Source organism: Oncorhynchus kisutch, linkage group LG11 (genome assembly GCF_002021735.2).
Source record: "Oncorhynchus kisutch isolate 150728-3 linkage group LG11, Okis_V2, whole genome shotgun sequence".
Taxonomy (NCBI): Eukaryota; Metazoa; Chordata; class Actinopteri; order Salmoniformes; family Salmonidae; genus Oncorhynchus; species Oncorhynchus kisutch.
The window spans coordinates 64471954-64498020 of NC_034184.2; the positions used below are offsets into that span (position 1 = coordinate 64471954).

Consider the following 26067-nt stretch of genomic DNA (forward strand, 5'->3'; position numbering starts at 1 on the left):
CGAATCTCCGATTTTCTACAAACACCGCCCCTCTGCTCACTCTCGGGTCTATTATCCAATCACATTCAACGTTTAAAATCGTGTTTTTAAACCCAGCCAACTGGACAGGTTCTTACGTAAGATGTCCAGGAATATTAGTGGTCACTTCAGTGACACATCACTAAACGTTTGATCAGGGTGTTTTTTTTAAATACACACGTCAATCAAGTGGCTTTTTACAGGATCATCGATGCTTTGACCTATAGGCATAATTAAACAATCTAAAGGTAATTTGGCGAGCTGTGGAAGCCCGCTAAAAACTTTGGTGTGTGTGTGTGTGAGTGAGTGAGTGTGAGAGAGAGAGAGAGAGAGAGAGAGAGAGAGAGAGAGAGAGAGAGAGAGAGATAGCAAGAGAGAGATAGCAAGAGAGAGAGAGAGTGAGCAAGAGAGAGAGAGAGTACGTGACACTATGTCTTGCCAGCTTCACATAACCCAATTGAATTAACCTGGAGGATGCCAAAACGTTGTATTCTGCACTTTCGGGTCTGGTACAGTGTATAGTAACCTACTATCCATAATGAGTCAAAGTGCAGCGCAGAGCACAGTCAACTCTTGTCAGAAAAGAGTGTCAGCTGAATGGAGGGTCTTGGCGTGATGGGCATAGCTGAGCTGGAATTCCTATTCTCCTCTGGCTCTTTGGCAAATAGCTTCCTGCATAGTCTGTTAAGAAAAATACAATACATCTTATCTAGAGAACCTCCTTCCCTGTTCATATTATGCTAAGCTATCAGAACCTTTTTCTATAGGCCTATTTCCACATCTCAGTGTATTTCCTTAGCATGTCATAGATAATATTAGCTCTTTGAGCAAGATTCACACATTTCCCCCTCCTTCAGTTCTTGAATGGTTCCAACGTGTTCCTTGAGTTGTAATAGGCCACTTGCCATTCACGGGCTGGATCCCTAACTGTATTATTGTGACATGTAGGGCATGGTGGACACATGGGACTCCATAATGCATGAAAAAGGCTCCACAGCTGATCCAGACAAAGACAAAGGGGGACAATGTTCTGTTTGCAGTGTACTCCAACAGAACAATAGAAGTGGGACAATAGGAGGACTCTTTTGACCCATTATGTGTTGAGGGCTCCCTAGCTTCAGAGAGAATCCATTGTTTAAAGAGCCGCTGGACCCTCAACCAGACAGTGCAGGCTTGAGCTTTATTTTTGGAGGGGTTTGCATACTATTGTAGCAAAAACATATTAGTTTGTATGCTGTTTATTAATACACTATGTATGGGACATTCATGATAGGTTTAGTAGTATGAAAATAGTATCACAGAGTTATACTGTGGGCATACTGCAGCAGCTTTAATTACTGCAGCCAAGTTGATTTACAGCAACATTTTGTAGACTGAGAAATTGCTACGACTACTGAAGAAACACTGGTGCTTTTCCCTCACAAACAACAAATGGCATTCCATTTCTCAATTTGTTATATGGAATGACATTTGACTGATATAAAATGTTGAGTTACAATGCAGAAATAAAACTGAAGCGCTGAATTTACCATCTCACAAAGTAAAAACAAAAAGTGATGTTTTCTAGGGCACACTTCTAAAGAACACGTAGCATTACCTCAGCTAGCATAGCTTCACGGCTTCCTATTATCCTGTTATAGGTTGAAACAGAATCAGGTGCTGAAGTAGGCCTTGTAAATAACCCTAGTTTCTACCCAAAGAAGAGGGATATGAGGAGGTACATGATTTTATTTTATTGAACCTTTATTTAACTAGGCAACAAATTATTATTTACAATGACGGCCTACACCGGCCAAACCCGGACGACACTGGGCCAATTGTGCGCCGCCCTATGGGACTCCCAATCACGGCTGGTTGTGATACAGCCTGGATTCAAATCAGGGTGTCTGTAATGACGCCTCTAGGACTGAAATGCAGTGCCTTAGATTGCTGCGCCACTTGGGAGCCTAATACATATGATACATATAATCTTGAAATTAATATCTCCTGCATTTAGACAGCCAATAAAAACAGCATTAGCCCACAAAGCTTACAATTCTGCCTTATCCCACACACTGCATTATGTGTGGTGGCTGAGTTCGTTCATCAATTAAAAATAAAAGGCTTTAGGTAGGTGACAGCAACACTGTATACTTCTGGTTTCATATTTCGCAACAAAGCATCCTTCACTCATGCTGCCAAACATACCCTTGTAAAACTGACCATCCTACCGATCCTCGACCAATACAATACTCAATAAATTGGATACAGTCTATCACAGTGCCATTCGTTTTGTCACTAAAGCCCCATATACTACCCACCACTGCGACCTGTACGCTCTCGTTGGCTGGCCCTCGCTTCATACTCGTCGCCAAACCCACTGGCTCCAGGTCATCTACAAGACCCTGCTAGGTAAAGTCCCCCTTATCTCAGTTCGCTGGTCACCATAGCAGCACCCACCTGTGGCACGCGCTCCAGCAGGTATATCTCTCTGGTCACCCCCAAAACCAATTCCTCCTTTGGCCGCCTCTCCTTCCAGTTCTCTGCTGCCAATGACTGGAACGAACTACAAAAATCTCTGAAATAGGAAACGCTTATCTCCCTCACTAGCTTTAAGCACCAACTGTCAGAGCAGCTCACAGATTACTGCACCTGTACATAGCCCATCGATAATTTAGCCCAAACAACTACCTCTTCCCCTACTGTATTTATTTATTTTGCTCCTTTGCACCCCATTATTTCTATTTCTACTTTGCACATTCTTCTACTGCAAATCTACCATTCCAGTGTTTTACTTGCTATATTGTATTTACTTCACCACCATGCCCTTTTTTTGCCTTCACCTCCCTTATCTCACCTCATTTGCTCACATTGTTTTTAGACTTATTTTTCTACTGTATTATTGACTGTATGTTTGTTTTACTCCATGTGTAACTCTGTGTTGTTGTATGTGTCGAACTGCTTTGCTTTATCTTGGCCAGGTCGCAATTGTAAATGAGAACTTGTTCTCAACTTGCCTACCTGGTTAAATAAAGGTGAAATACATTTTTAAAAAACACTGCTACAAGCATTGGAAGAGCTGATGTTAAGGTTGAACAAGTAGAGTTGGAACTGACCCACTGGGCACAAACTGGTTGAATCAACCTTGTTTCCACGACCTTTCAACAAAACAATCCAATGTGATGATGTTGAATCAACGTGGAAAACTGATTGGATCTGCCTCAAGTCATCAACATCAAGGAATTTCAGGATTTTTTAAAACCTAACTTTTACCCTAAATCCAAAGAATTCAATGGTTTTGACCCTTTCAATTAACATTATTTGACAAATAGATCAAACGTAAATAAAAACTAGACATTGAAATGACGTCTGTGACCACTTGGGAGTTGCACAATTGAATGAAACCCAACAGGAACCAATCAATGAAGCCCCCTAGCTACCTCTACTTGGAGCACGATGTACAGTAGACAAAGTACAACCACAGTGTGTGTGTCTATCAAAGGACATATACAGTGTTTATCTGTCTGTCAAAGTGTAACATTCTTTAGTCATTTAACATTCCAGTCATTTAGCAGACACTCTTATCCAGAGCGATTTATAGGAGCAATTAGGGTTAAGTGCCTTGCTGAATCAACATATTTTTCACCTAGTCAGCTCAGGGATTCAAACCAGCGACCTTTCAGTTACTTACTCGACACTCTTAAATGCTAGGCTACCTGCCACTCTAGGCTAAACATGACTTTGACACCTCTCAAAAGGTAGAACAAAGAAACAATAAGCTAGGGAGTAAACACGTTCAATCTGTTGTCCAGGTAATCTGAAATCAAATCCATGTCGCTCTGTTTAAACACTGACTCATCGGCTTCATATGTCAAGCGCATACATGTGTGACCATTCACAGGACCCAATTCCCATGTTGCTCTCTTTGTGCTCTCCCAGTCTACCTGTAGCCGACTTTCACTGCACGGCCCTGTCCTCTGTTCCTTCAGCGGAGCACTACAAAGCTCCAGAATAAGAACCCTGGCCGCCTCTTTGTCCACTCTCCCTCTCACCGGATCCCGCTCCAAGGTGACAGACAATGCCTTGCAGGTTCCCAGGGTGGCGTGGGGGACATTTAGCGCAGGGGGTAAGTTAACCGATGTCCCCAAGTGCTGATGTTCGATAAGGGACATAGAGTCACAGCACAATGGTGGCCATTGATCCTTCTGTATGACACATACACAGGCGAGACAAAATGCCCTGTAGTTCAGTGGAAGGGTGGCCTCCTACTAATCCCAACCTACGATAATTGGGATAACTGATGCTCTTAGTGAAAGAGGAGTGTTTATCAGGCTGGAGTTCAGTTTGTATTTCAGGACCCACTCAAAGCCTGTGTTTCACAGATGTATAGTGGAAAAAAAGCTAAATAGGAGCTGTGGATGTATAGGTGGGTCTTCTGAGTGTGTAAGCCAATCTCACCATCACACAACCCGCCACCTGGACTCTTATCAGTCTTCTCCACCTCCATCTTTCTCTCTTACTTCTCTGTTTGCAGGATTATTATTCAGGTCACCCATCCGGGAGAGGGCCATTGACTGCAGGTGATCCATTACGTTTTACCCGGGATAACCTTATTATGGGGAAGTCAAGTGCTGGAAACTTCCGCGACCGGGAGGTCCATGTGGCGACGCACAATTGGCCCAGCGTCGTCCGGGTTAGGGAGGGTTTGGCCGGCAGGGATATCCTTGTCTCATTGCGCACTAGCGACTTCTGTGGCGGGCCGGGCGCAGTGCACGCTGACCAGGTCGCCAGGTGTACGGTGTTTCCTCCGACACATTGGTGCGGCTGGCTTCCGGGTTGGATGTGCGTTATGTCAAGAAGCAGTGCGGCTAGGTTGGGTTGTGTTTCGGAGTTTGCATGGCTCTCGACCTTCGCCTCTCCGAGTGGGTACGGGAGTTGCAGTAATGAGACAAGACTGTAACTACTACTAATTGGATGCCACGAAATTGGGGAGAAAAAAGGGGATACATTTTTTTTTTTTAAGAGTGCTGGAAACTTTCCCTCATTGTCTGATGGCACACTTTTTTTGGGCAGAGTGTGTTTGAAAGTATAGGCCTACAGCATTCACAATGCTCACAGAACTCAGTAGTTGAACTGTATGTCAACGATCCTACCACAAACTACGGTGGTCTGCAAATGGAGGATTACAAAGGACATTGAAGGGGACGGGGTTGAAGGGTGAAGTCAATGACTCCTAAAGTACCTGAGAGAAGTAACGTGATGGTCAGTGAACGGAGAGTCCACCGACAGCCTGTATGGTCTCTCATTCTTTTAGTTGGCCCATCATGCTGTGTTAATGACAGAGCAGCTGAGTACCTGGAATTCATTCTAGATTAAGCCAATGTTTTTCTTAGATGTGTGTATATGTATGTGTGGGTCATGTGCATATGTTTATGTAATGTCTGTTTAGTTTTTCAAGTGATTAAGAGGCAAGTGTGCATGGCCACATGACAACTCTCCCCAAGTGCATGCTGTGTGAAGTGAAGCATGTTGGGAAGTGTAGTCCAGTGATATGCACAATTGACTTTTAGTCACTCAGAGACAAATACACATCCCAGGAGAATATGGGGAGGCTTGTAAACCAACACCACGGGTGGAGCACAGATTTTCCTTTGAACATCTTGTACTCTATTCATTAGTTTGGAGATTAAAAGCATCCAACAGAAAAGCCTACAGACATGAGGAACAGCCTTATTACTGTAAACAACTTTCCAAAGTTAGGCCTGATATAATTTCCCACAATGCAACAGTATAAGACAGGTCACAACCTCATTATTGTAAAAAAAGAAAAGAAAAAAAGTACCTAAGTTTAAAGGAAATAATAATTGTATGAACCGAACAGCCAAACATACAACTAAGGGAGTGGACTCAGAACAGGAGGAGAACTAACTGGTGACAGATGGTGTCCTGGCATTTTCATCCAAGTGCCCAGCTGACGCCCACACTGACTCATGGAACACAGGCTTGGAGTAGCAAAGAGAACCATTTGGCTCTCTAGTCTCCACCACACCACACCATCATACAGCTGTCTGTCTCCAAGCTCCAACCGACCATTGTGTTCGTTATGATTAGTGCTGACGACAGATGATTTGAGTTTAACGACACTTTCAGATCTGTCAGTGGATGAAATGGGTGAAACCCTGAAAGGAATTTTAGATTTATTTGAATTCCTCTGTGATTATTTATTGATGGCTTGATGTTTGGACTTGATGTTTGGATAGAATAAGTCCATAGAGTTTTTTGTCATAAGCTATTAGGGTTTCTTAGTACATTCATTATCCATATCAATCCGACAACACCGCACTGCAACACTGTTTAAAAGATCCTGAAAGCCATGTCAGTTATTGGTTCAAATTGTTTGAGTTCAGCTACGTTTGCTGGAAGTTAAAGTAAAATCATTGCGGAAAATAAATAGGTCCACTGCATCGCTATTCGTTAGATGGAAGTGCTTGGTGAGTACTTATCCGGACATACAGTTCCTTTGTGATGTTCTTTTCACTCTCTATGCTCTCTGGGCAGAAACACTTTGTTCCTATTACTTGACCCCTCATGTACCCCTCTACACAACACACACAAACACCCACCCACACATTAGAGAGAAAACCAGGAGGTCTGGTTTGCACTAAAATCTTCCCAATGGATCATTATTTTCCTGTTTCATTGTATATACTGTATAGCAACATACATTTTTGGATAGTCGTTGCCTCCTTGCATAGTTGAGCTAACTTCGAGCTAATGCAAACCATGTTTTGTGGCTTTCCAGGAAGGTTTCATGTTTGATTCCAAATTTGATCATAACATATAATGATTTACTAAGATAAAAGACAGAAAGACAAAGCGAGAGAAAGTGAACTTATGCCAGATAATAAACGGAGTTAGCTCAAATGACACTGAAGCTAAACAGGCAGTGTTGTTTTGCATCAACAGCTGGGTAGAAAAGACATGACATACATTTCAGGTGCTCCCTTTTTAAGTCAACATTCAACTCCTTCTTCAAACCTCTTCTCTTTCAACCCTGACACTTTCTCTTCACGGACGCATGGCACAAATAATTTGTTATTTAAAATTGCATAGTTTATTTCTTTGTGCTTTGCACATATTAGATCATTGGGGACAAAATTAGTATTTTACAAATACATATAAATGCATATTATGTAAAAGCATATTCTGTCAACAATGTAATATGATGTTTACAAAAACAATAGCATATGTAAAAAAAAAACTCTTAAAATGTGTCAATCAAGGTTGTATGTAGCATGAATAACACAGATCTCATATTTGTTTTTGCATAAAGCACATGCAAGGTGTGTTTCTTCTTATGAAATGAATAAACTAACAATAATCCTCAACAGACCACGGAGAAGATATGAGAAGGGAAGGCACTTGCAGCCACAAGTTGAAAACTGCAACTCTGAACAACCCATGTATGTGTTGACTTCTCTTCAAATCTTGTACTTCACCTTTCCAATCTCACTTATGACACAGATATGCTGGAGGGAGGAAGAGAAAGAGGGTTGTTCCCCTCAGTCAGATGTTAAATCAAGTGAGCAACACTTTGATCGTTTATAGACCGTCACTGAAATATGTTTTAATCCCCCATGTTTACAGAACATAAATTAGTAATCTGTTGTGTTTTATCTGCTGGAGGGTTGAAATACCACGGTGATGACGAGCCCTCAGAAGATAAATGTTTTGAGCTGATTAGAGATTGTGGAGGGATGTGAATTTGGGAAAGCAAGGTCAGACTTTCCCCATATGACAGGAATCATCTCGCCTCTCCATTATGCTAATGCACTGAACATTACATCATTTAAAGATTAAAAGTTCAAAGGTCATCCAAGGTCAATCTCAAACTGATAAATGAACACTTCCTTGATAACAATCATATGACTGTACTGATATGTAGCATGTGCTAACTGGTAATACTAATAGTCGTTAAGTGGGGAATTAAGATGACTCACTCTGCCAGATAAGCAGATCCTAACCCTAACATCCCTTTCTTCACCTTCCGCCCAATTTCTGTGATGAATACCAAACACACACACACACCACACACACACACACACACACACACACACACACACACACACACACACACACACACACACACACACACACACACACACACACACACACGGGGTGGTTGTTTGTCTGGGGTGCTGTGTTTCAGACAAATCTGAGTAGTACATTTAAAATAAGGGCAGTACATTTAAAATAAGAACGCTGTAACTCAATTTAACATAGGAGTGTTGGCATGGGGCACAGCGCAAGAGGTCAGGAAAACATACAGGTATTCCAAAACATACAGTGCACACATACACAACCCCGAACACACAAACTCTCGAAGGCCCATGCGCCCCAAGAAGCACCCGCACCCGCGTTCGCACACACACACACACACACAGAGAAAGACACACAACACAACACACACACACAACAGAGAGGATACCTGGGTGAGTTTAGATTTCAGGGAGAGAAGTGTCTCTTTGACTATGTTTACTCTCAGCTCCCGGCTCTTTCATCCCTTTCAAACAGCACTTTAAACTAAAAGGTCATGTGTCGTTCAGAAATAAAAGTAGAGCCTTACATTCAGGTCACGGAAATACTCGTTGTAGTCCAAAGCATAGCCCACGACAAAACGGTTGGGAATTTCAAACCCCACATCTGTTGAGATAAATACAGACACAGAAAATTAGATATATGTAGAGATGGCCTGAATAAACCATCAATTCAAACTTGAGTCAGTGCCCGGGGTTATATCAGGTCTGTATAACAGAGAATCTTCTTGAAAAGTCTCACGATCAAACACCAACCTCAAACAAAGAACCTTGAAATGAATTAAACAATGAACATAGAACTTTTAAAATGCTACCTCATTCAAAACCACCTGGGCTTTAGACTGAGATATGAGTAACATGACATGTACAGTATAAATCTTGTTCTGACGGCTGAATGAAGGATGAGTGACCTCCCGGATGGCATTAAACAGAGACGCACTTACAGTCTGGAAGGCTTCCAACCACATTAGAGACCCTTTTCACCAGCAGACTGAAACAGACACGACAGTACAACCATTAACGAAGCTAATATCCACAATAATTTGCAATGAATCATGCAAAAGCGATTTGAACTCGGATGGAAAAAAATGAACAGTGAAACTACATAAGCAGTGCATGACTAGATTATAGTGAAGATGGCAATAGGGAAGCTATTCTTATCCTTCAGACAGGAACAACACTGATTACGGAAGCTTCAAAGGGGGAAACTAAGGGCAAACAGTACAGTACCTATACCATTCTAAATCAAAACAATATTGTGCAATACATATGGATTGATTTATGAAAACAAATGCAATACTAACAGTATTCAAGCAATGAAACACAATTGCAAACTTTACATAAAACAGAAGACAAATTCAAGTTGAAGTATGGTGACTGGAGGCATGCATATCTATAGTAACTACGGAAGAGTGACATCTTGTTCCTGTGACAGCCGCCCCCCCCGTGGACATGGAGAGCTCTGACAGACTGACTCACCCGGCGACCTTTACCATCTTGGGTTCAAAGGCCTCCACATGCTTCAGAAGCGCCTTCATTGTCTTTCCTGTGTCGACTATAGCCTAGAGGCAGGGGAAAGAAGGGGGTTATAGGGAGGGCCGTAAATGTGGACTGCTCTCAGAAGAGAATGGATCGCAATAGCAAATCAACCAATAACATGCCGTATGCTATACCGTAAATGAATCCATATATATTTTCTACAGATATCAATGACAATGTTTTGCTTTGCTTTGAAATTGTTCCTTGAGATCTGAGAACTACACTAATTATATAGAAGTACAGAATGCAATGTGACAAGATTCATGCAATTGTGTGTGTGTGTGTCACACAGCCCATCTAGAATATTGATTGAATCTTAGATGCTGTTATTCCTCTAGAGTGGGGCTAAACAGCCATCATGTGGTGAAGGCCTAGTGTTTATGCATGGATGACATCAGTCTGGAAACTTTCACATCTGAAACATCTCAAAGGGGGGAAAAATACAAAAAAGAGAGGTCTGGCCTATGTGCACCAGGAGGTTGGAGGGTAGGAGGAAAACTATTAATTTAAAGCAATTATTGCCTGTATGCAATGATAGGCATGTTATATGTTATGATGTAATCTATGCAATTTATCAATCCCTTGCCATTTGGCTGTTATTGCATAATTTAAGACCTGATTATCAAAATAGTGAATGAGAATAAGTGAAGAAATGCAATATTTTCATATTTAAATTTCATTTTTATTTATAAGCAGCTGGGTCATGGAGCAAGACAATGATCGAAAACACACAATCAACTCTACATGAAAATGGTTAAAAAGCAACCAATTTGACATTTTGCAATGGCCTAGGCAAAGTTCAGACCTAATCCCAATTGAGATGTTGTGGAAGGACTTGAAACAAGCAGTTCATGCTTGAAAACCCACAAATGTCGCTGAGTTAAAGCAGTTCTGCATGCAAGAGTCGGCCAAAATTCCTCCACAGCGATGTGAGAGACTGATCAACAACTACAGGAAGCATTTGGATGCAGTCATTGCAGCTAAAGGTGGCACAACCAGATATTGAGTGTAAAGGAGCAATTCCTTTTTCACACAGTGGAATTGGATGTTGCATAACTTTGTTAATTAATAAAATAGGTATATATTTTTTTTTGTAAACTCATGTTCCCTTTAGCTAATATTAGGTTTTGGTTGAAGATCTGATAACATTCAGTATCAAAATCATGTAAAAATAGAGAAAATCAGTGAGTGGGCAAATACTTTTTCAACTGTACTTTGTAAACAACAGGAGTGGACTAACAGTGAAATGCTTACTTAAGGGCCCTTCCCAACAATGCGTACTAATAGATACACAATGAATAACGATAACTTGGCTATGTACAATTGGTACCAATGCCGAGTCGAAGTGCAGGGGTACGAGGTAATTGAGGTAGACACTGCATGTACATATAACTAGGAATAAAGTGACAGATATTAAACAGTAGCAGCAGCTGATGTGATGAGTCAAAAAAAGTTAGTGCATAAAGGGTCAATGCAGATAGTCTGGGTAGCTATTTGGTGAACTAACTGTTTAGCAGTCTTATAGCTTGTGGGCGGAAGCTGTTCAAGGTCCTGTTGGTTCCAGACTTGGTGCATCGGTACTGCTTGCCTTGCAGTAGCAGAGTGAACAGTCTATGACTTTATTCAAGGCATCAAGGCAAATTCAAGGCATTTGCAATACTGTACCGTGAGATGATGCAGTCACTTACCTCTACAATCAAGACATTCTTTGTGCCATGTAAAAAAAAAAAAAAGAAGAAGAGAGAAACCCATTTTTAATATCTCTGAACTGCAACATCACAACAACTTCCATTCAAACATAGGGGCAAATACTTGGGAGTTTGACTTCTCACTTCTTAGACTGTAGCTATAGTGACAATCTTGGATCTAATTTTAGTCCCTTAGAGACACACAGACATGTCATTATACTCCCTCATAATATATGGTTGTTCCTAACATTGAGCCAAAGGCACTTCCAAATGTCTTAGACAGTAAAGATAATTACAGTTGGACACTTTCTCTGGTGCAGGGGTTCAAATGACAGCCTTTTCCCCCTTGGCTGTGTATGAGGCTCTTTGTCTGGCTGGTGGAGTGTATCTATGGTTTGAGGCGAGTGCTCTGAGAGAATGCAGGCAGGAGGCCAATGTTGTGGGCCTTACACGCTACACCTGAACCGAGTTATGTAACGCTATGAACAGGGAGTAAGGATACGTAACTATGCTGAACAAAAATCTAAAAACGCAACAGCAACAATTTCAATGATTTTACTGAGTTACAGTTCATATGAGGAAATCAGTCAACTGAAATGAATTCATTAGGCCCTAATCTATGGATTTTACAACTGGGAATACAGATATGCATCTGTTGGTCACAAAATAAATGGGCCTCATAATGGGCCTCAGGATCTCGTCACAGTATTTTTGCTATCGATAAAATGCAATTCTGTTCGTCGTCTGTAGCTTATGCCTGCCCATACCATAACCCCACCGCCACCATGGGACACTCTGTTCACAACGTTGACATCAGCAAACCGCTCGCCCACACGAAGCCATACACATGGTCTGCGGTTGTGAGGCTCGTTGTTGTAGTGCCAAATTCTCTAAAACTACATTGGAAGCAGCTTATGGTAAATAAATTAACATTAAACTATCTGGCAACAGCTCTGCTGGACATTCCTGCAGTCAGCAAGCAAATTTCACGCGCCCTCATAACTTGAGACATCTGTGGCATTGTGTTGTGTGACAAAACGTCACATTTTAGAGTGTTGTTTTCTTTTCCCCCAGCACAAGGTGCACCTGTGTAATGATCATGTTGTTTAATCAGCTTCTTGTTATGCAACACTTGTCAGGTGGATGGATTATCTTGGCAAAGGAGAAATGTTCACTAACAGGGATATAAACAACTTCGTGCATATCATTTGAGAGAAATAAGCTTTTTGTGAGAATGGAACATTTCTGGGGTCTTTTATTTTAGCTCATGAAACATGGGACCAACACTTCACATGTTGCATTTATATTTTTGTTTAGTGTAGTAGAGAGAGCGAGACAACATGGAAATCTTGAGCAGAACTAACCTGCTTTGCCCCATGGAAAAGATGTGCACAAAACAGCCTCAAACAACTACATTAGTGATTTTTATATGACCTTATTCGATATGGATTACATTTCCCCTCAAGAATGTTAAAGATATGAAACACAAACACTTGGAGGTAATAGGTGCATTATTCTACCAGACAATGTACTACATCATTCTAACCCCCTCCACTACTCCCAAAGGCTTTTGCCCTCATACTGCTATCTGTCCTATTGCTGAAATCTCAAATAAAATCCTGTACATGCCTCCCTTCTGTTGATGATGGACTGGGAAGGGAGGTAGGCTATAGAAACTCTACCCCATGCAGAGATTCCTGCAAAACAAAGTCATTTGACAGATCTGTTCTTGAACCTATCCAACTTACATATTTGCAGCAGTGTTATGCATTTGAACTTTAACACTCCTCGACTTTCCATGATGACATTTGGGATTAGGAAAAGCAAGTGCTGTAAATGGTATGCCATTGCCAATAATGCTAGTTGACGGTTGGCCAGAGTCCTTGTGCCTAATAACTGGCACCCCTTATGACTGGCACATGCCCCAATGACTGGCACCACTCAGCTGTGCCATGGGGTGACGGCATGACGCTGAGATGGCAGCCATTTAGTGAAGATTAATGTCAGCCATCTAGTTACCCTTAGTGAAGATTAATGTTCCTGACTTGTGTAAATTTGCTGGGTTAGACAGACAGGTATTCTTGTTGACCTCCTAACCCTAAGCAAAAACAAATCTTAGGTAAGGTTTTTGCCTGTTCAGTTGTATGTAAAAAAAAAAATTAAACTCCTTATGACATTGCCTGCTGTCCTCTTCTGACTCCTAAAATATGCCTTACTACTCAGATAGAGACAGTAACTATGTGCTGTAAGACTACATTCTATCTAGATGGGGGTGTCAATTCCAACACCAGTCACATACCATCCTCTTGAGCACCCTTGACTTAAACTCCATTAAATCTTTCATTGTCTTTTATATGGGTTAGGTTACAGTGCGGGGTTGACGATGGTCCACCAAAACCCTATTTTTATCGTCAAGTATTTCCCTCAGAAAGAGGATATTCCTGGTGCAACCATTTCTGTACTGTCCACAGGACTAGATTAGTGATTCATTCTCAACCTGGTGATGGCTACACCACACTGACAAAGTGACTCTTATGAAGGGCACACAAAGAGGATGGTTGTCGGGGAAGACCCAAAAATGTATGACGCGCCAAATGAACGCAGGATGACACCCAGTCACTGGGTTCACTCTCTTTGCTCCAGTCCATAAATGTAGTTCAGTAGACACAGTTCTACACAGGAATGTCTTAAACTATCTGTCTCTTGTGGAAAGACCTAGCCCTTGCCTCACACCATAGATAAAAAAAATAAAATAAATGTATTTTCATTAGATGGATCTACTATGCCTTGTTGAGACCACTGGGACCAATGCTTAGACATAGAGGGCCACACCTATGTGAAATATAACAGGGTAGTTCATCCTTCAGCTCAATCTTCTTATATCTTCTTATAGATCGTATACCTTATCTGAATTTGTCTTTAAAGTGTGTACATGTCTTTCTCTTTCTTCCTTCACCACCCAAATGAGCACACATTTCCAAGAGCCCTGTCGACGCTCAACAGCAGAGCTGAGCGCTCCCCCTTGTGGCTAGTTATGACCTTATATCAAAAAACTTTCTTAATGCTCAAAATTGTATCTGAATGCATAGAATCTCATTTCCCAGAGAGGGATAAAAATGGAAAGATTATTTACAGAAAGAAATCAGGTTTGAACAAATGTTCATATAAAATTATGACAATTTATTTAGGCACGTACATACCTTGCCTCGTAGAACAGATAGATCTTGACTTCCTATTATGTGCAGGTCCTCTGTTGATTGGTCATTCTAGAGAAGAAGAAAAAAAACTTTTTGGAGTGTGTGAACAGTCACCATTCTGTCCTGGACAGAGGCAAGACACAGATAACCTCACAGAGATGTCCCCAAACATGACATCCAGGACAACTACGCTGCACAGATCAGTGAATTTTCCATGACGGTGACTGTCTAGTGTCTACGTAATCACTATCATTTAGACAGTGAGGCTTTAGATGGAATGGGAAAAGGCGAGAATGAAGGGCAGTAACAATGGAGCTAATACAGACACTGTCATTCAGGTCAGCTCAATTCTACAATCATGCTGGAGTCAGATATTTCAGATGCTGAGTTAGCCAAAATACAAAATCCCAAGTGAAAGGGAAAGGGGATATCTAGTCAGTTGCACAACTGAATGCATTCAACTGAAATTGGTCTTGCACATTTAACCCAACCCCTCAATCAGAAATGTGCGGGGGGCTGCCTTAAATCTATGTGAAATAAATGCATGTCCTTTCATAGGAGTAGAGCGAACAATGAGGGGACTGAAAATTAATAATTTACAATAATTTCTCATTTCACGTTTAATTTCCTTAAACTAATTTCCTAGAGCTCATATCGAACAATCCCAAAGTACACTATATATACAAAAGTATGTGGACACCCCTTCAAATTTGTGGATTCGGCTATTTCAGCCACACCCATTGCTGACAATTATATACAATCGAGCACACAGCCATGCAATCTCCATAGACAAACATTGGCAGTAGAATGGCCCGTACTGAAGGCACCGTCATAGGATGCCACCTTTCCAACAAGTCAGTTCGTCAAATTTCTGCCCTACTCAAGCTGTCCCGGTCAACTGTAAGTGCTGTTATTGTGAAGTGGAAACGTCTAGGACAACAACGGCTCAGCCGCAAAGTGGTAGGCCACATAAACTCAAGGAATGAGACTGCAGAGTGCTGAAGCATGTAGCGCATAAAAATCATCTGTACTTGGTTTCAACACTCACTACTGAGTTCCAAACTGCCTCTGGAAGCAACGTCAGCACAAGAACTGTTCGTCGGGAGCTTCATGAAATGGTTTTCAATGGCCGAGCATCCACACACATGCCTAAGATCACCATGCGTAATGCCAAGCGTCGGCTGGAGTGGTGTAAAGCTCGCCAACATTGGATTCTGGAGCAGTGGAAAAGCATTCTCTGCAGTGATGAATCACGTTTCACCATCTGGCAGTTTGATGGATGAATATGGGTTTGGTGGATGCCAGGATAAAGCTACCTGCTCTAATGCATAGTGCCAAGTGTAAAGTAATGGTCTGGGGCTGTTTTCATTGTTCGGGCTAGGCCCCTTAGTTCCAGTGAAGGGAAATATTAACGCTACAACATTCTGTGCTTCCAACTTTGTGGCAACAGTTTGGGGAAGGCCCTTACCTGTTTCCGCAATGTCAATGCCCCGTGCACAAAGTGAGGTCCATACAGAAATTGTTTGTCGAGTGGAAAAACTTGACTGGCCTGCACAGAGCCCTGACCTCTACCCCATCGACCACCGTTGGGATGAATTGGAACAGCGACTGCGAGCGAGTCCTAATCGCCCAACATCAGTGCCCGACCTCACTAATGTTCTTGTTGTTGAATGGAAGCAAGTCCCTGCTGCAATGTTCCAATATCTTGTGGAAAGCCTTCCCAGAAGAGGGTAGGTTATTATAGCAGCACAGTGGGGGACCAACTCCAAGCATGTGTCCACATACTTTTGGTCATGTAGTGTATCTCAAATTGATTGTATTTTTGCCTAATCCAATGGAATCAGTAAACAAAAGGAAGTGACATACATACAGACAGACTATATACGCAGACAGACAGACTATATACTCTTCCATCTCCAAACATGAACCAATTATTAATAACAGAAACAACAGGTTGTTTCGATTTCTATTTTCTATACTTATGTTATACTCATACTTATGTTGAATAAGTATTATCCTAACTGTTCTGGTCGGAAGTCAGCGCTAAAATATGACAATTTCGAGATTTGAAGCATCTGAACAGGCCTCCCAGTTGCTCTGGTGAAGGGAAGCCCAGCTGCATAAACAATACATGCTGAAGATTTCAAAGGACAAATAAATAGGATATTGAGGGATCAACCAAGGTGCTCCTCAACTACATTAAACTAGAGAACCTCATATTCACTATGTTTATCTTTACTTCATCATAAGCGATTGATAAATGATGTGATGATAGAGCCTTTCAAAATACTCTTAAAGTACTTGATGCACTGTTGTTCACTGTACATTATTTATACTCAATGATTGACTACTGTTGTTGTTGTTGTGTGAGGGTGGGGTTACATACCAGGTAGCTCTTAAGCCTAATAAACTCCACTCTGGTCTCCAGGTGCTTGTTGGAGTTGCGGCATTGTACCTTAATGAACTCCACCAGGTCGGAACAGAACTTGTACCCTCCCTTCAGTACACACAGCACCACCATGTCATGATCCCCAATGTCATCCATGATGTGTCGGGCCAGGCGCTCTGTCCTACAGTACAAATCATGTTAAACATTCCCAGGAAATCACAATTACACAGACAGAGCAGTGTGTGTGTTTGTAATTACATTTCGGGGTCACATGATACCACAGAGTTGATGCTTTATCACTAATTGCCAAGGCATGCAGTGTGTATGATGCACACACACACACACACACACACACACACAATGGTATTGTTTATTGTGTACTTTCAATACACAGTTCTCAACTCAATGACTTCTTGAAGTCCTCCAAGCCTCCCTGGTTGGTAAAAATGTGGCACGCACCAGCATTCCTTTCCACATGAGGTAGAAAACCTGAACTGTGAACCCAGGCCAATGAGTGCACCAGGAGAAGACCAATAAAGTGGGTTAGAAACTGGGGTGCTATTCCTATTTAAGATCATCCTTTAAGCACAGTAATGTAGTAACGTATGTTCCATATTGTAAACTACAATAACATAAATAGAATAGTAGATTGGCTTCTGATCACCTCAGCAAATTGGTGAAAAGGTTTGTAAGAATTATACAATAAATATTACCTGTCCATGATAACCCCATGTGGAATGTAGACACTCTCTATATCTTCGCGGTAATGCTCTGGATAAGTGAAGAGCTCTAAACTGTATCCGGGCCAATCATCTTTAATCTAAGATATGATAAACAAAGATAAGAAACACTTGCAAAGTTATGATAAATTTATTCATGAAATATTCCCATAGGCTATATCTGTAAGTAGCCTGTCAATTTAAAAAGTTCATGATCTGAAGACAGTGCTGAAATCAGCTCCAACAAGTTACTCAAGAAAACAAATCACGATAGGATAAATATTGGTATATTACAATAGACCACTACAAAACAAAGTCTGAAGCTATTTACCACAATTCCTCCTTCCATTCCCGTGGCTCTGGATGGAACGCATTCTGCCATGTTTTTCCGCGATGACAGACAGTTGGAAGTTAAAAATAAAAAAAATCGGTCAGCAGACAAGGACTGAAGTGGAGCGAACAAATTACTACAATCACAAGCAAGATAACGGTGAAGTAAGTGTTCCTCGAAGTAAACCCGCCCTGTATTATGACAACTTTTCCACTTTAGAAAGAGAGATTATTTGTCCAATTTTAGGCTGAAACTCAAAACTAGCCAACAAGTCAAGCATGCTGTGGTCATGCTAAAGTCATTAGTGTGACTAAAAAGAGGTGGTTGTTGTTTTCCAGTCCTTCTGAATAAACCACCGAATGGCACAATTAGATCCACGGGGGTGGATAATCAGCTGCATGGGATTTCATGTAGTAGTTTTCCTGTAGGCACGGATGCTTGCTAAAAAAGGAAAAGTTAATCATTTGGTTCAAGAAACTGTGGCAAAGGACCAGATAAGTATAGGCTCATTCAAGGCTCTTGAACAATGACCTACAAGGATTACATCATGACGTAGTATGTAGTAATATGTATAAACTGTTGTAAGCAGATTTTCAAAAATATATTTAAATATAGTGCAGAGTTAATTTAGTTTACCAAAACAATGTGAAATCATAGACAGAGACAGTGAGAGGGATATGACAATTTGCCAGACAATTTCATATCTAGCACTCAGGGCATATGTTTGTTTTCCTCACTGAATATCTGTTTACAATTCTGGCTTTTGCCATTGAGACTTAAGAGGTGTTAGTTGTTGTTGGCGATGTAGATGGTCTTGTATCGCTTGATGAGGTCAATGTCCCTCTCCAGCTGCTTCATCTCCAGACGCTCCTTGCAGTACTTCTTGGGGGTGGTGTCCATGACAACAGAGTCCCTGGTACTGATGGTGCAGCTCCCCCCAGTTCTTCTTCAAGCCCCGGACAGAGAATGACTCATCAATAACACAGGCAAGGGAGATGAGCTTTCCATTCATGCTCAAGAAAAATTAATTATCAATAAACCCATGTATGTCAGTGTAATGAGAATGTCTTTCTGGGAAATGTCACTCTTAAACCCCTTTGAATGTATGCTGGTGCTTAACAGAATTTGTAAGCCTATTCATCATTTGATACATTGATCAAATATTGAACCTTGTCTAAATGACTGATCAGCTAAAACACATATATTAATGTAATGCATCTTTAAGATCTATTCTAGGACAGATTCTACTGGCTTGGTTCTAAGGACCTATGTGGTTTACCTGTGTGATGTTTTTTTTTTCACTCATCCTCCGAGAGCTGTATAATGGCGCCCTGTCTCATGCTGTCACACCCTGATCTGTTTCACCTGTCCTTGTGATTGTCTGTGTGTGGCGCACAATTAGCCCAGCGTCATCCAGGGTAGGCCGTCATTGTAAAATATGAATTTGTTCTTAACTGACTTGTCTAGTTAAATAAAGGTTTAATAAAAATTAAAAAGGCATATGTCTTTACAAAGTCCTTTTTGGAGTGAATACCCATAATTCGATTGTCTGCTTTGGCTGCTATTTGTGTTTTCTTGAAAGTATCATACAAATGTGAAAAAGTTTCTCTAGTGGTGTAAAAATATAAACACAGAATTAGATTTAGGAAATGACCTCAAGTGATATTGAGATGTAATCTCGCCCTATTGCTTACTTTCGGTAAGTTTGGGTTCCTTGGAGTGCTCGAGCAGTTATTTCTCTGGAGGCCACTTCTACTTTTGTTGGCCCCAGTCTTGTTTGGAACCTTATTCATACTTTTTGCATGCTTAACTTGTGCCCTAAACATTGATATAACTTGACAATGGAATAATAAAAGAGAAGATATAGTACAGTAGCTAGATCATTTCAGGACATGAGTGCAAAAATCTGTCAGACGCCACCGTGCACAGTGGTGCAGTCTTTTTCACTGTCCAGGTTGTGGGAACAAAGTATCCCCACACATTCCCAATCCCCCACACAGAAACATAGGTTTAAGAAAAATATTAAGCTATCTAACTTTAGATACAGTGGATATGCCCATGGGCTGTGTGCAATGCAAATAAGTTTACATAGCTAGCTAACGTTATACAGTTAATTTGTTAGCTATTAGTAGTTCACAGTGTGGGAAGAATATTCATCTTGTTTCTACGTTTCCTGATAAAGTGAGAGGTAAAATCCTCCATCTAAGATTTGAATGCAATCTGCGTTTTATCTGTTTTGCCTTCTCCCTGTTTACATGTAACACGGTACTTACGAAATACAGTTTGTCCCTTTACTTTTCTCGTCCAATGTGTGACAATGCGAAAACTATGCCATATACAGTGATTCGAGTTGTGGTTCAATGAATAATGGTAAAAGGCCAGCAACACTCCGTATTATTCAGAGCGCAATTGAATGACACCATAATACATTCTACAGACCCCACTGAGTATTCCCTACAATAATCTTACTGTGGCACCCACTATTTTTTTTGCTCAAAAAACAATATGTATTCCATATAGAGTGACTCACATTGTGGCCGCCAATGGAATGGGTGGAGCAAAAGGCCAGCCTAATTTCTTTGACCTTGGAACATGTTTTAAAACATACATTTAATGCAAATGTCACTTAAATATGAATCATTGTTAATGTTTAGACAATCATTTGTAATATACTGTATAATTAATAATACAGGTAATTGACACTTTTCTACTGTTACGTGGGGGACATTTATTTCGAAAATGTCCGAAATTCCGTGACCCGGAACCCTTTTTGTTGTTGCTGACGAGAAGGTTAAGTTGAACGTGGCTGACATTGGTTTACTTTCATCAGCTCTGGCTTTACTCCGATAATTAAACGTTACTAGCTAAGATACTGTAAAAAAAAAAATACCATCCAGGTAGGCCAAGTGTATAAAATATATTAAAAGTCATTATCGACTGATGCATGCGTCACATAATATCAGAGAGCAATCTCTTGCTATAAAAGTTGCTGTAGCTAGCTTAGGTACAGTAGCTATGTAAATAAATTATTTCCAAATATATGTGTTAAACAGAACAGTGTTTTAGAAGACAGAAATGTAAGTATTGACCCTATCGGGTCTATTTAGCCCTTGATCATGACTCGGTTCCATTACATTACACAAGTCTTTTGGCGAAGGCGGCTTCTTTAGTGGGGTGTTTTGTTAAGATACCTGACGCTTGATCTGAAGATGAATTAACACGCATCGCTTGCGGTACGGTATTGGAAGCATAAGGACCTTATCTTTCATAAGCGAGAAATAATCATAAAAAAAGGCTAAATTAAACCCCTTGATAGGGTGGTTTGTGTTCCCATACGGCCATATCGCCATATATTACAGCGCTTGTTTACGGAAAACAGGAGCGACCACGTGCTAATGAGCTATATCGCATGCTCAGAAGTGTAGTAGAAATGTAGTTTCGTTGGATGGAGGCAGGCATCCATAGCTGTATGGATCTGTGCAAAATTGCTACAGTAAGTGTATCTTTTTCATTTGAAGTATTCTTTCTCGCTGATGAATTATAACTGCTATATGTTTCGATAGCCTTGTCACAAGCGATGATTATTGACGTTTCTTAACGTTAAATATGCACTATGCAGAAATCGCTCAACCATTTCGTTGTTGCTAAAATTCTAATATTTTTCCTAATTCCAGTTTGTGACAACAAGCTAGTATAATGTGGAGTATCATTGTACCATCTAAACTGTTGTGAAATATCTGTTCCATAACCAAAATTGACAGATCTATTTCTATGTTAGTTTCGTTGTGTCCCCCAAAAAGATCAATATTACAGCTTTAACCCAGCATTGGGATTATTCTTATGGACAAAGCTAATTGACTACCACAGTACGCGTCATTAAACCCAGAGATGGTTCCAATTGTTTATCCGACATACATTTTTCCATCAGTTATTTTAGAACTACTTCATATAAGGTCTGTTTCATCTAAGCTTGCCCTGGCTTTACGTTTTGATAACCGAGCAAATCGCTCTAGGACAAGGTAACTTTTGTCAATAATTAGCAATGCACATTTCTTTGAGTAAATTGAGGCTAATACATTGATAAAACCCACCTTGCGAGAAATAATTACACGGCTATCAAATCGTCACAAGGTAAGCCTACACCAAACGCACAAATAATTGTAATTTCTTTGTAAAATGAATGGCGGAAAAACCATTGGAACCATTTCTGTGTTTTTATGGGTATTATGATGCGTCCACTGTGACGGACTATAGCTGAGAACTGTAGGGAGAAGGCAGAATGCTGCCTAGAGTTTGATAGCTAGGATCTATTCATCTTTAAAAAATATTTAAAATCATATTCTTCACCAACCATCTCCCTGACTACCTTCCTCTGATCAAGCCATGAACTGTCCCTCTCCACCTTTGGCACTCAAAGACATGGCCTGTATTGATTGACCTAACTATACAGTAGCTAGGCTACTGATGATGATGAATTGTTTGTTTGTGTTTTGGCTTTTGAAGCACTTTGTTATGAAAAGGGCAATAGAACATGTGTAAATGATTATTCACACTGGTCAAGTGACTTAGCGACAGCTAAACACCAGTGTGTTGTCAACATGTACAGAGGCTACATGCATTTTACATTTCAACAGCTCCTGACAAGGAACTTACATCACTGAACATATTGCCTGTCATTATTTGATGTCATTAACCTTGTACAATCAGTCTCATCTTATCTGTCTTACAGATTTGACATAACAACCACATCAAAATGCTTCCAGTAGCCTACCGTCAAAGGGTGAAAATGTTTATAGCGATGGGAGTGTTGAACAACACACGGCAGCTTGCTCTGAAAGCTGTGAGATGGCGGACAAGCACAAGCCCTTTCCCAATATCCAGATCATGGCTCTCTACTGTACCCCAGATAGAGGACCGAAACATCCTGCTAATGGGTCTGCCTGGAGCAGGAAAAACCTCTGTGGGGCGTGTTGTTGCTCATAGACTGGGAGTGCCTGTCATTGACGTGGACGACCATATCCTGGAGGCGATATGGAAGATGCCGGTGGCTGACAAGCTGGCCGAGGTCGGAGGGGAACGTTTCCTGGAAGAAGAGGGTCAGGCTCTGTGCAAATTATCCACCTCTGGTAGTGTCATCTCCCTAACAGGATCCAACCCACTCCACTCTGGGGCTATGCAGCACCTCAAACGCACTGGACTGGTAGTGTATCTGGATGTAGCCACCGATGACATCATACAGAGGCTCTCCAGGATGAAAGTGAACAGGATTGTGGGCCAGGAGGCTGGGGTACCCATCAGGCAGATCCTACACTACAGGAAGCAGTTTTATGAGAAATGGCTTGACACTAGAGTGCTCTGTGGGACTGGAGATACTGTTGAGGAGATTGCAGAGAAGGTGCTACAGGCTGTGGAGAGATACCAGAACTCGAAATCGGAGACCTTTGTGTCAACCAGGAGGGAGAACGGATCATCTAGTGATTCAAAATACTTCAGTGACGTTGTTTTAGAGGGGTTAGCTCCCGATGGTGGACTGTACGTGCCCCAAAAAGGCTTTCCAAAGCTCGACGTACGAGAATGGCTAAGATTAGCAGAAATGTCCTATCCTGAACGAGCCTTAGCCATGCTTGAAAAGTGCATACACCCCATGGATATCCCTGGTACTGATCTCAGAAGAATGGTGTTCAGAGCTTACGGGGTTAACTTTGCCAGCGAGGCCATTGCACCGGTGAAACACCTAGTTCATAACCAGTTTGTGCAGGAGCTCTTCCACGGCCCCACTGCTTCGTTTAAAGACCTGGCCTTGCAGTTGATGCCTCAGCTGTTCGCCTATTGTCTCCCACAAATGTGCAACTACCTCATCCTTGTGGCAACATCCGGTGACACCGGCAGTGCAGTGCTGAGTGGGTTTGGGAACCTTCATGACCTGGACCGGCAGAGGGTCGGCGTGCTGGTGTTCTTCCCAGAGGAAGGAGTGAGTGAGATCCAGAAGCGACAGTTGACAGCCTACAAAGAGGGCAACGCCAGGTCTGTCGGTGTCCTGTCCGACTTTGACTTCTGCCAGAGGGCCATTAAGACCATGTTTGGGGATTCAGGTCTGACAGGGCATTTGGCTGTGGAGTATGGCACTGTCCTCAGCACTGCTAACTCCATTAATTGGGGAAGGCTGCTACCACAGGTGAGGTCCTGCTGTTAGATGACACAGTAGTACTTGTGTTTTTAAGGCTCAGAAAATGTGCTTGATGTATGTTCTTTTTTTATTTGTATTATAGGGGATTAACAACCCCATCTTAATTATATACAGGGGTAGGGGTGAATACATTCTAAATTAACATTAAATACATATAGCTATTCTAAACAATTGTTTTATTTATTCATTTCATTCAGTCTAGGCTACTTAATGTATTGGTATGTTGTTGTACAGCTCAAGTAGCATTACTTCCTTACCTCGTGTTTCTCCCCAGGTGGTCTATCACGCCTCCGCATATCTAGATCTTTTCAAAGATGGGGTTATCAAGTTCGGAGAGCCCATCGATGTATGCATCCCTACCGGTAACTTTGGCAATGCCATGGCAGCCCTGTACGCTAAGCAAATGGGAATCCCGATAAGAAAAATAATCTGCGCTTCCAACCAAAACCGAATCGTTTCTGACTTTATTACGACAGGGGTGTGTGATCTCCGAAACCAGCCCCTCATTGCCTCGCTTTCCCCAGCCATAGACATCCTCAAATCCTCCAACCTGGAGAGATTTCTCTACCACACCACAGGTGGTGATGGCTGTCTTGTTAGAGATCTGTTCACGCGCTTAGAGAAAGACCAGTACTTCAAAGTCTCTGAGTCATTGCTCCAAAAGATCCAAGAGGAGGTGGTGGCTGGCTGGTGCTCTGAAGAGGAATGTCTGGCTGCCATCCTAAATGTTCACACCAAAACTGGTTACGCGATGGACACACACACCGCCGTTGCTAAGGCGGTTGCCGACCGGCTACAGGACTCATGGTGTCCAGTGGTGATCTGTTCCACGGCGCACCACGGGAAGTTTGCCCCCACCGTCCTCAAAGCGCTGCGGTGCCCGAACACTCATTACAACCCCTCAGATCCTGTGGACCAGCTGAGGGAGCTGGCCTCTGTAGTGTCCACACCTCGGATGCACCAAAACATGCTTCGGTGCCTGAAGGAAAACAGTAGAGGAGAACATACAGTGTGTCAAGCAGATTTCAGTGTGTTAGTGGAGGAGGTGGAATCCATGATTCAGGACTCTTTCTTGAAAGTTCTTTAGGTCTCTTTCAGATAAACAAACAGGTAAAGACTCTGGGGTAGGCTGGTACATTTTTATTTTCATTCAGTGTGTTGAGGAGGGCAGTTGAAAATGAAAGTCAGCCCATTTAATTTATAATCATATGAATTCATGTGAATTCATGTGTTTTTTTTTTTTTTTTTTGTCTTATGAATTGTGGAATATATCTCCTTATTTGACAGGATTTGGGTTTAGGTGATGTTTCTACAGCAACTGGAGATGTCATAACATAAATCTTTTGTACCCACTAGATGGTGATATTTACCACATGGCTCCTATGCAGCCAAGAGGTCCCCTCAGGTTTCATGATATGTAGTCGTGGTTCAGATGCTCCTAACTAGCCCCAACGGCCCAATACATGAGACTAAATTGTGGAGTCATTACCTTGTGCCAAAGGAAGAACTATATATAGAACTAAATATGCTTGTTCATGTTTGTCATGTAGTATGGTTTAACCCAGATGTGCTGTTTGTTACAAGCATTTCGCTACCACCCGTAATAGCATCTGCTAAACCTGTGTATGCGACAAATACAATTTGATTTGCTCCTGTTTATTTATTTATTACAAATGTATGTTCATTTCCCTTTTGTATGTACTATGTTATGTAACTGTCATATTACAATCATCAACAACACAAAGGACATACTCAGGTTGATATTCATCTGACCATTGGTATTAAATGTTTGTTTGTGTAAAATCATTATTCTCTTTTGGTTATGAAGGTTTTTGAGTATAGCTTCATCCACTGAACAACAGTTACACATCAGTCAGAGTGATCCATAAATAAGAAATACAAATTTAGCCTGGAAAATATTTCT

The 26067-nt window shown here is 41.4% G+C and overlaps 2 protein-coding genes across 5 annotated transcripts; one reads left to right on the plus strand and one right to left on the minus strand.

Annotated features, from left to right (window-relative positions):
- Window positions 1-7088: 7088 nt before the first annotated feature.
- On the minus strand, window positions 7089-18076 carry LOC109899035 (hypoxanthine-guanine phosphoribosyltransferase-like). 2 transcript variants are annotated; one of them, XM_020494085.2, is made up of 9 exons: window positions 17957-18076; window positions 17620-17726; window positions 16904-17087; window positions 14521-14586; window positions 11321-11338; window positions 9573-9655; window positions 9038-9084; window positions 8624-8700; window positions 7089-7526 (listed from the first exon to the last, which is right to left on the minus strand). In XM_020494085.2, exons 1-9 carry the CDS (start codon window positions 18005-18007, stop codon window positions 7479-7481), a joined length of 681 nt encoding a protein of 226 aa, XP_020349674.1. In that variant the 5' UTR covers window positions 18008-18076; the 3' UTR covers window positions 7089-7478. The 2 variants fall into 2 exon arrangements, with proteins under 2 accessions (XP_020349674.1, XP_020349675.1); XM_020494086.2 differs by lacking the exon at window positions 11321-11338.
- Window positions 18077-20711: 2635 nt separating this feature from the next.
- Window positions 20712-25950, plus strand: thnsl1 (threonine synthase like 1). 3 transcript variants are annotated; one of them, XM_020494626.2, is made up of 3 exons: window positions 20712-21449; window positions 22686-24131; window positions 24418-25950. In XM_020494626.2, the coding sequence occupies exons 2-3, from the start codon at window positions 22710-22712 to the stop codon at window positions 25228-25230; spliced, it is 2235 nt and encodes a 744-aa protein (XP_020350215.1). In that variant the 5' UTR covers window positions 20712-21449; window positions 22686-22709; the 3' UTR covers window positions 25231-25950. The 3 variants fall into 3 exon arrangements, with proteins under 3 accessions (XP_020350215.1, XP_020350218.1, XP_020350216.1); XM_020494629.2 differs by having other exon boundaries at window positions 20729-21033; XM_020494627.2 differs by having other exon boundaries at window positions 20729-20853.
- Window positions 25951-26067: the final 117 nt, after the last annotated feature.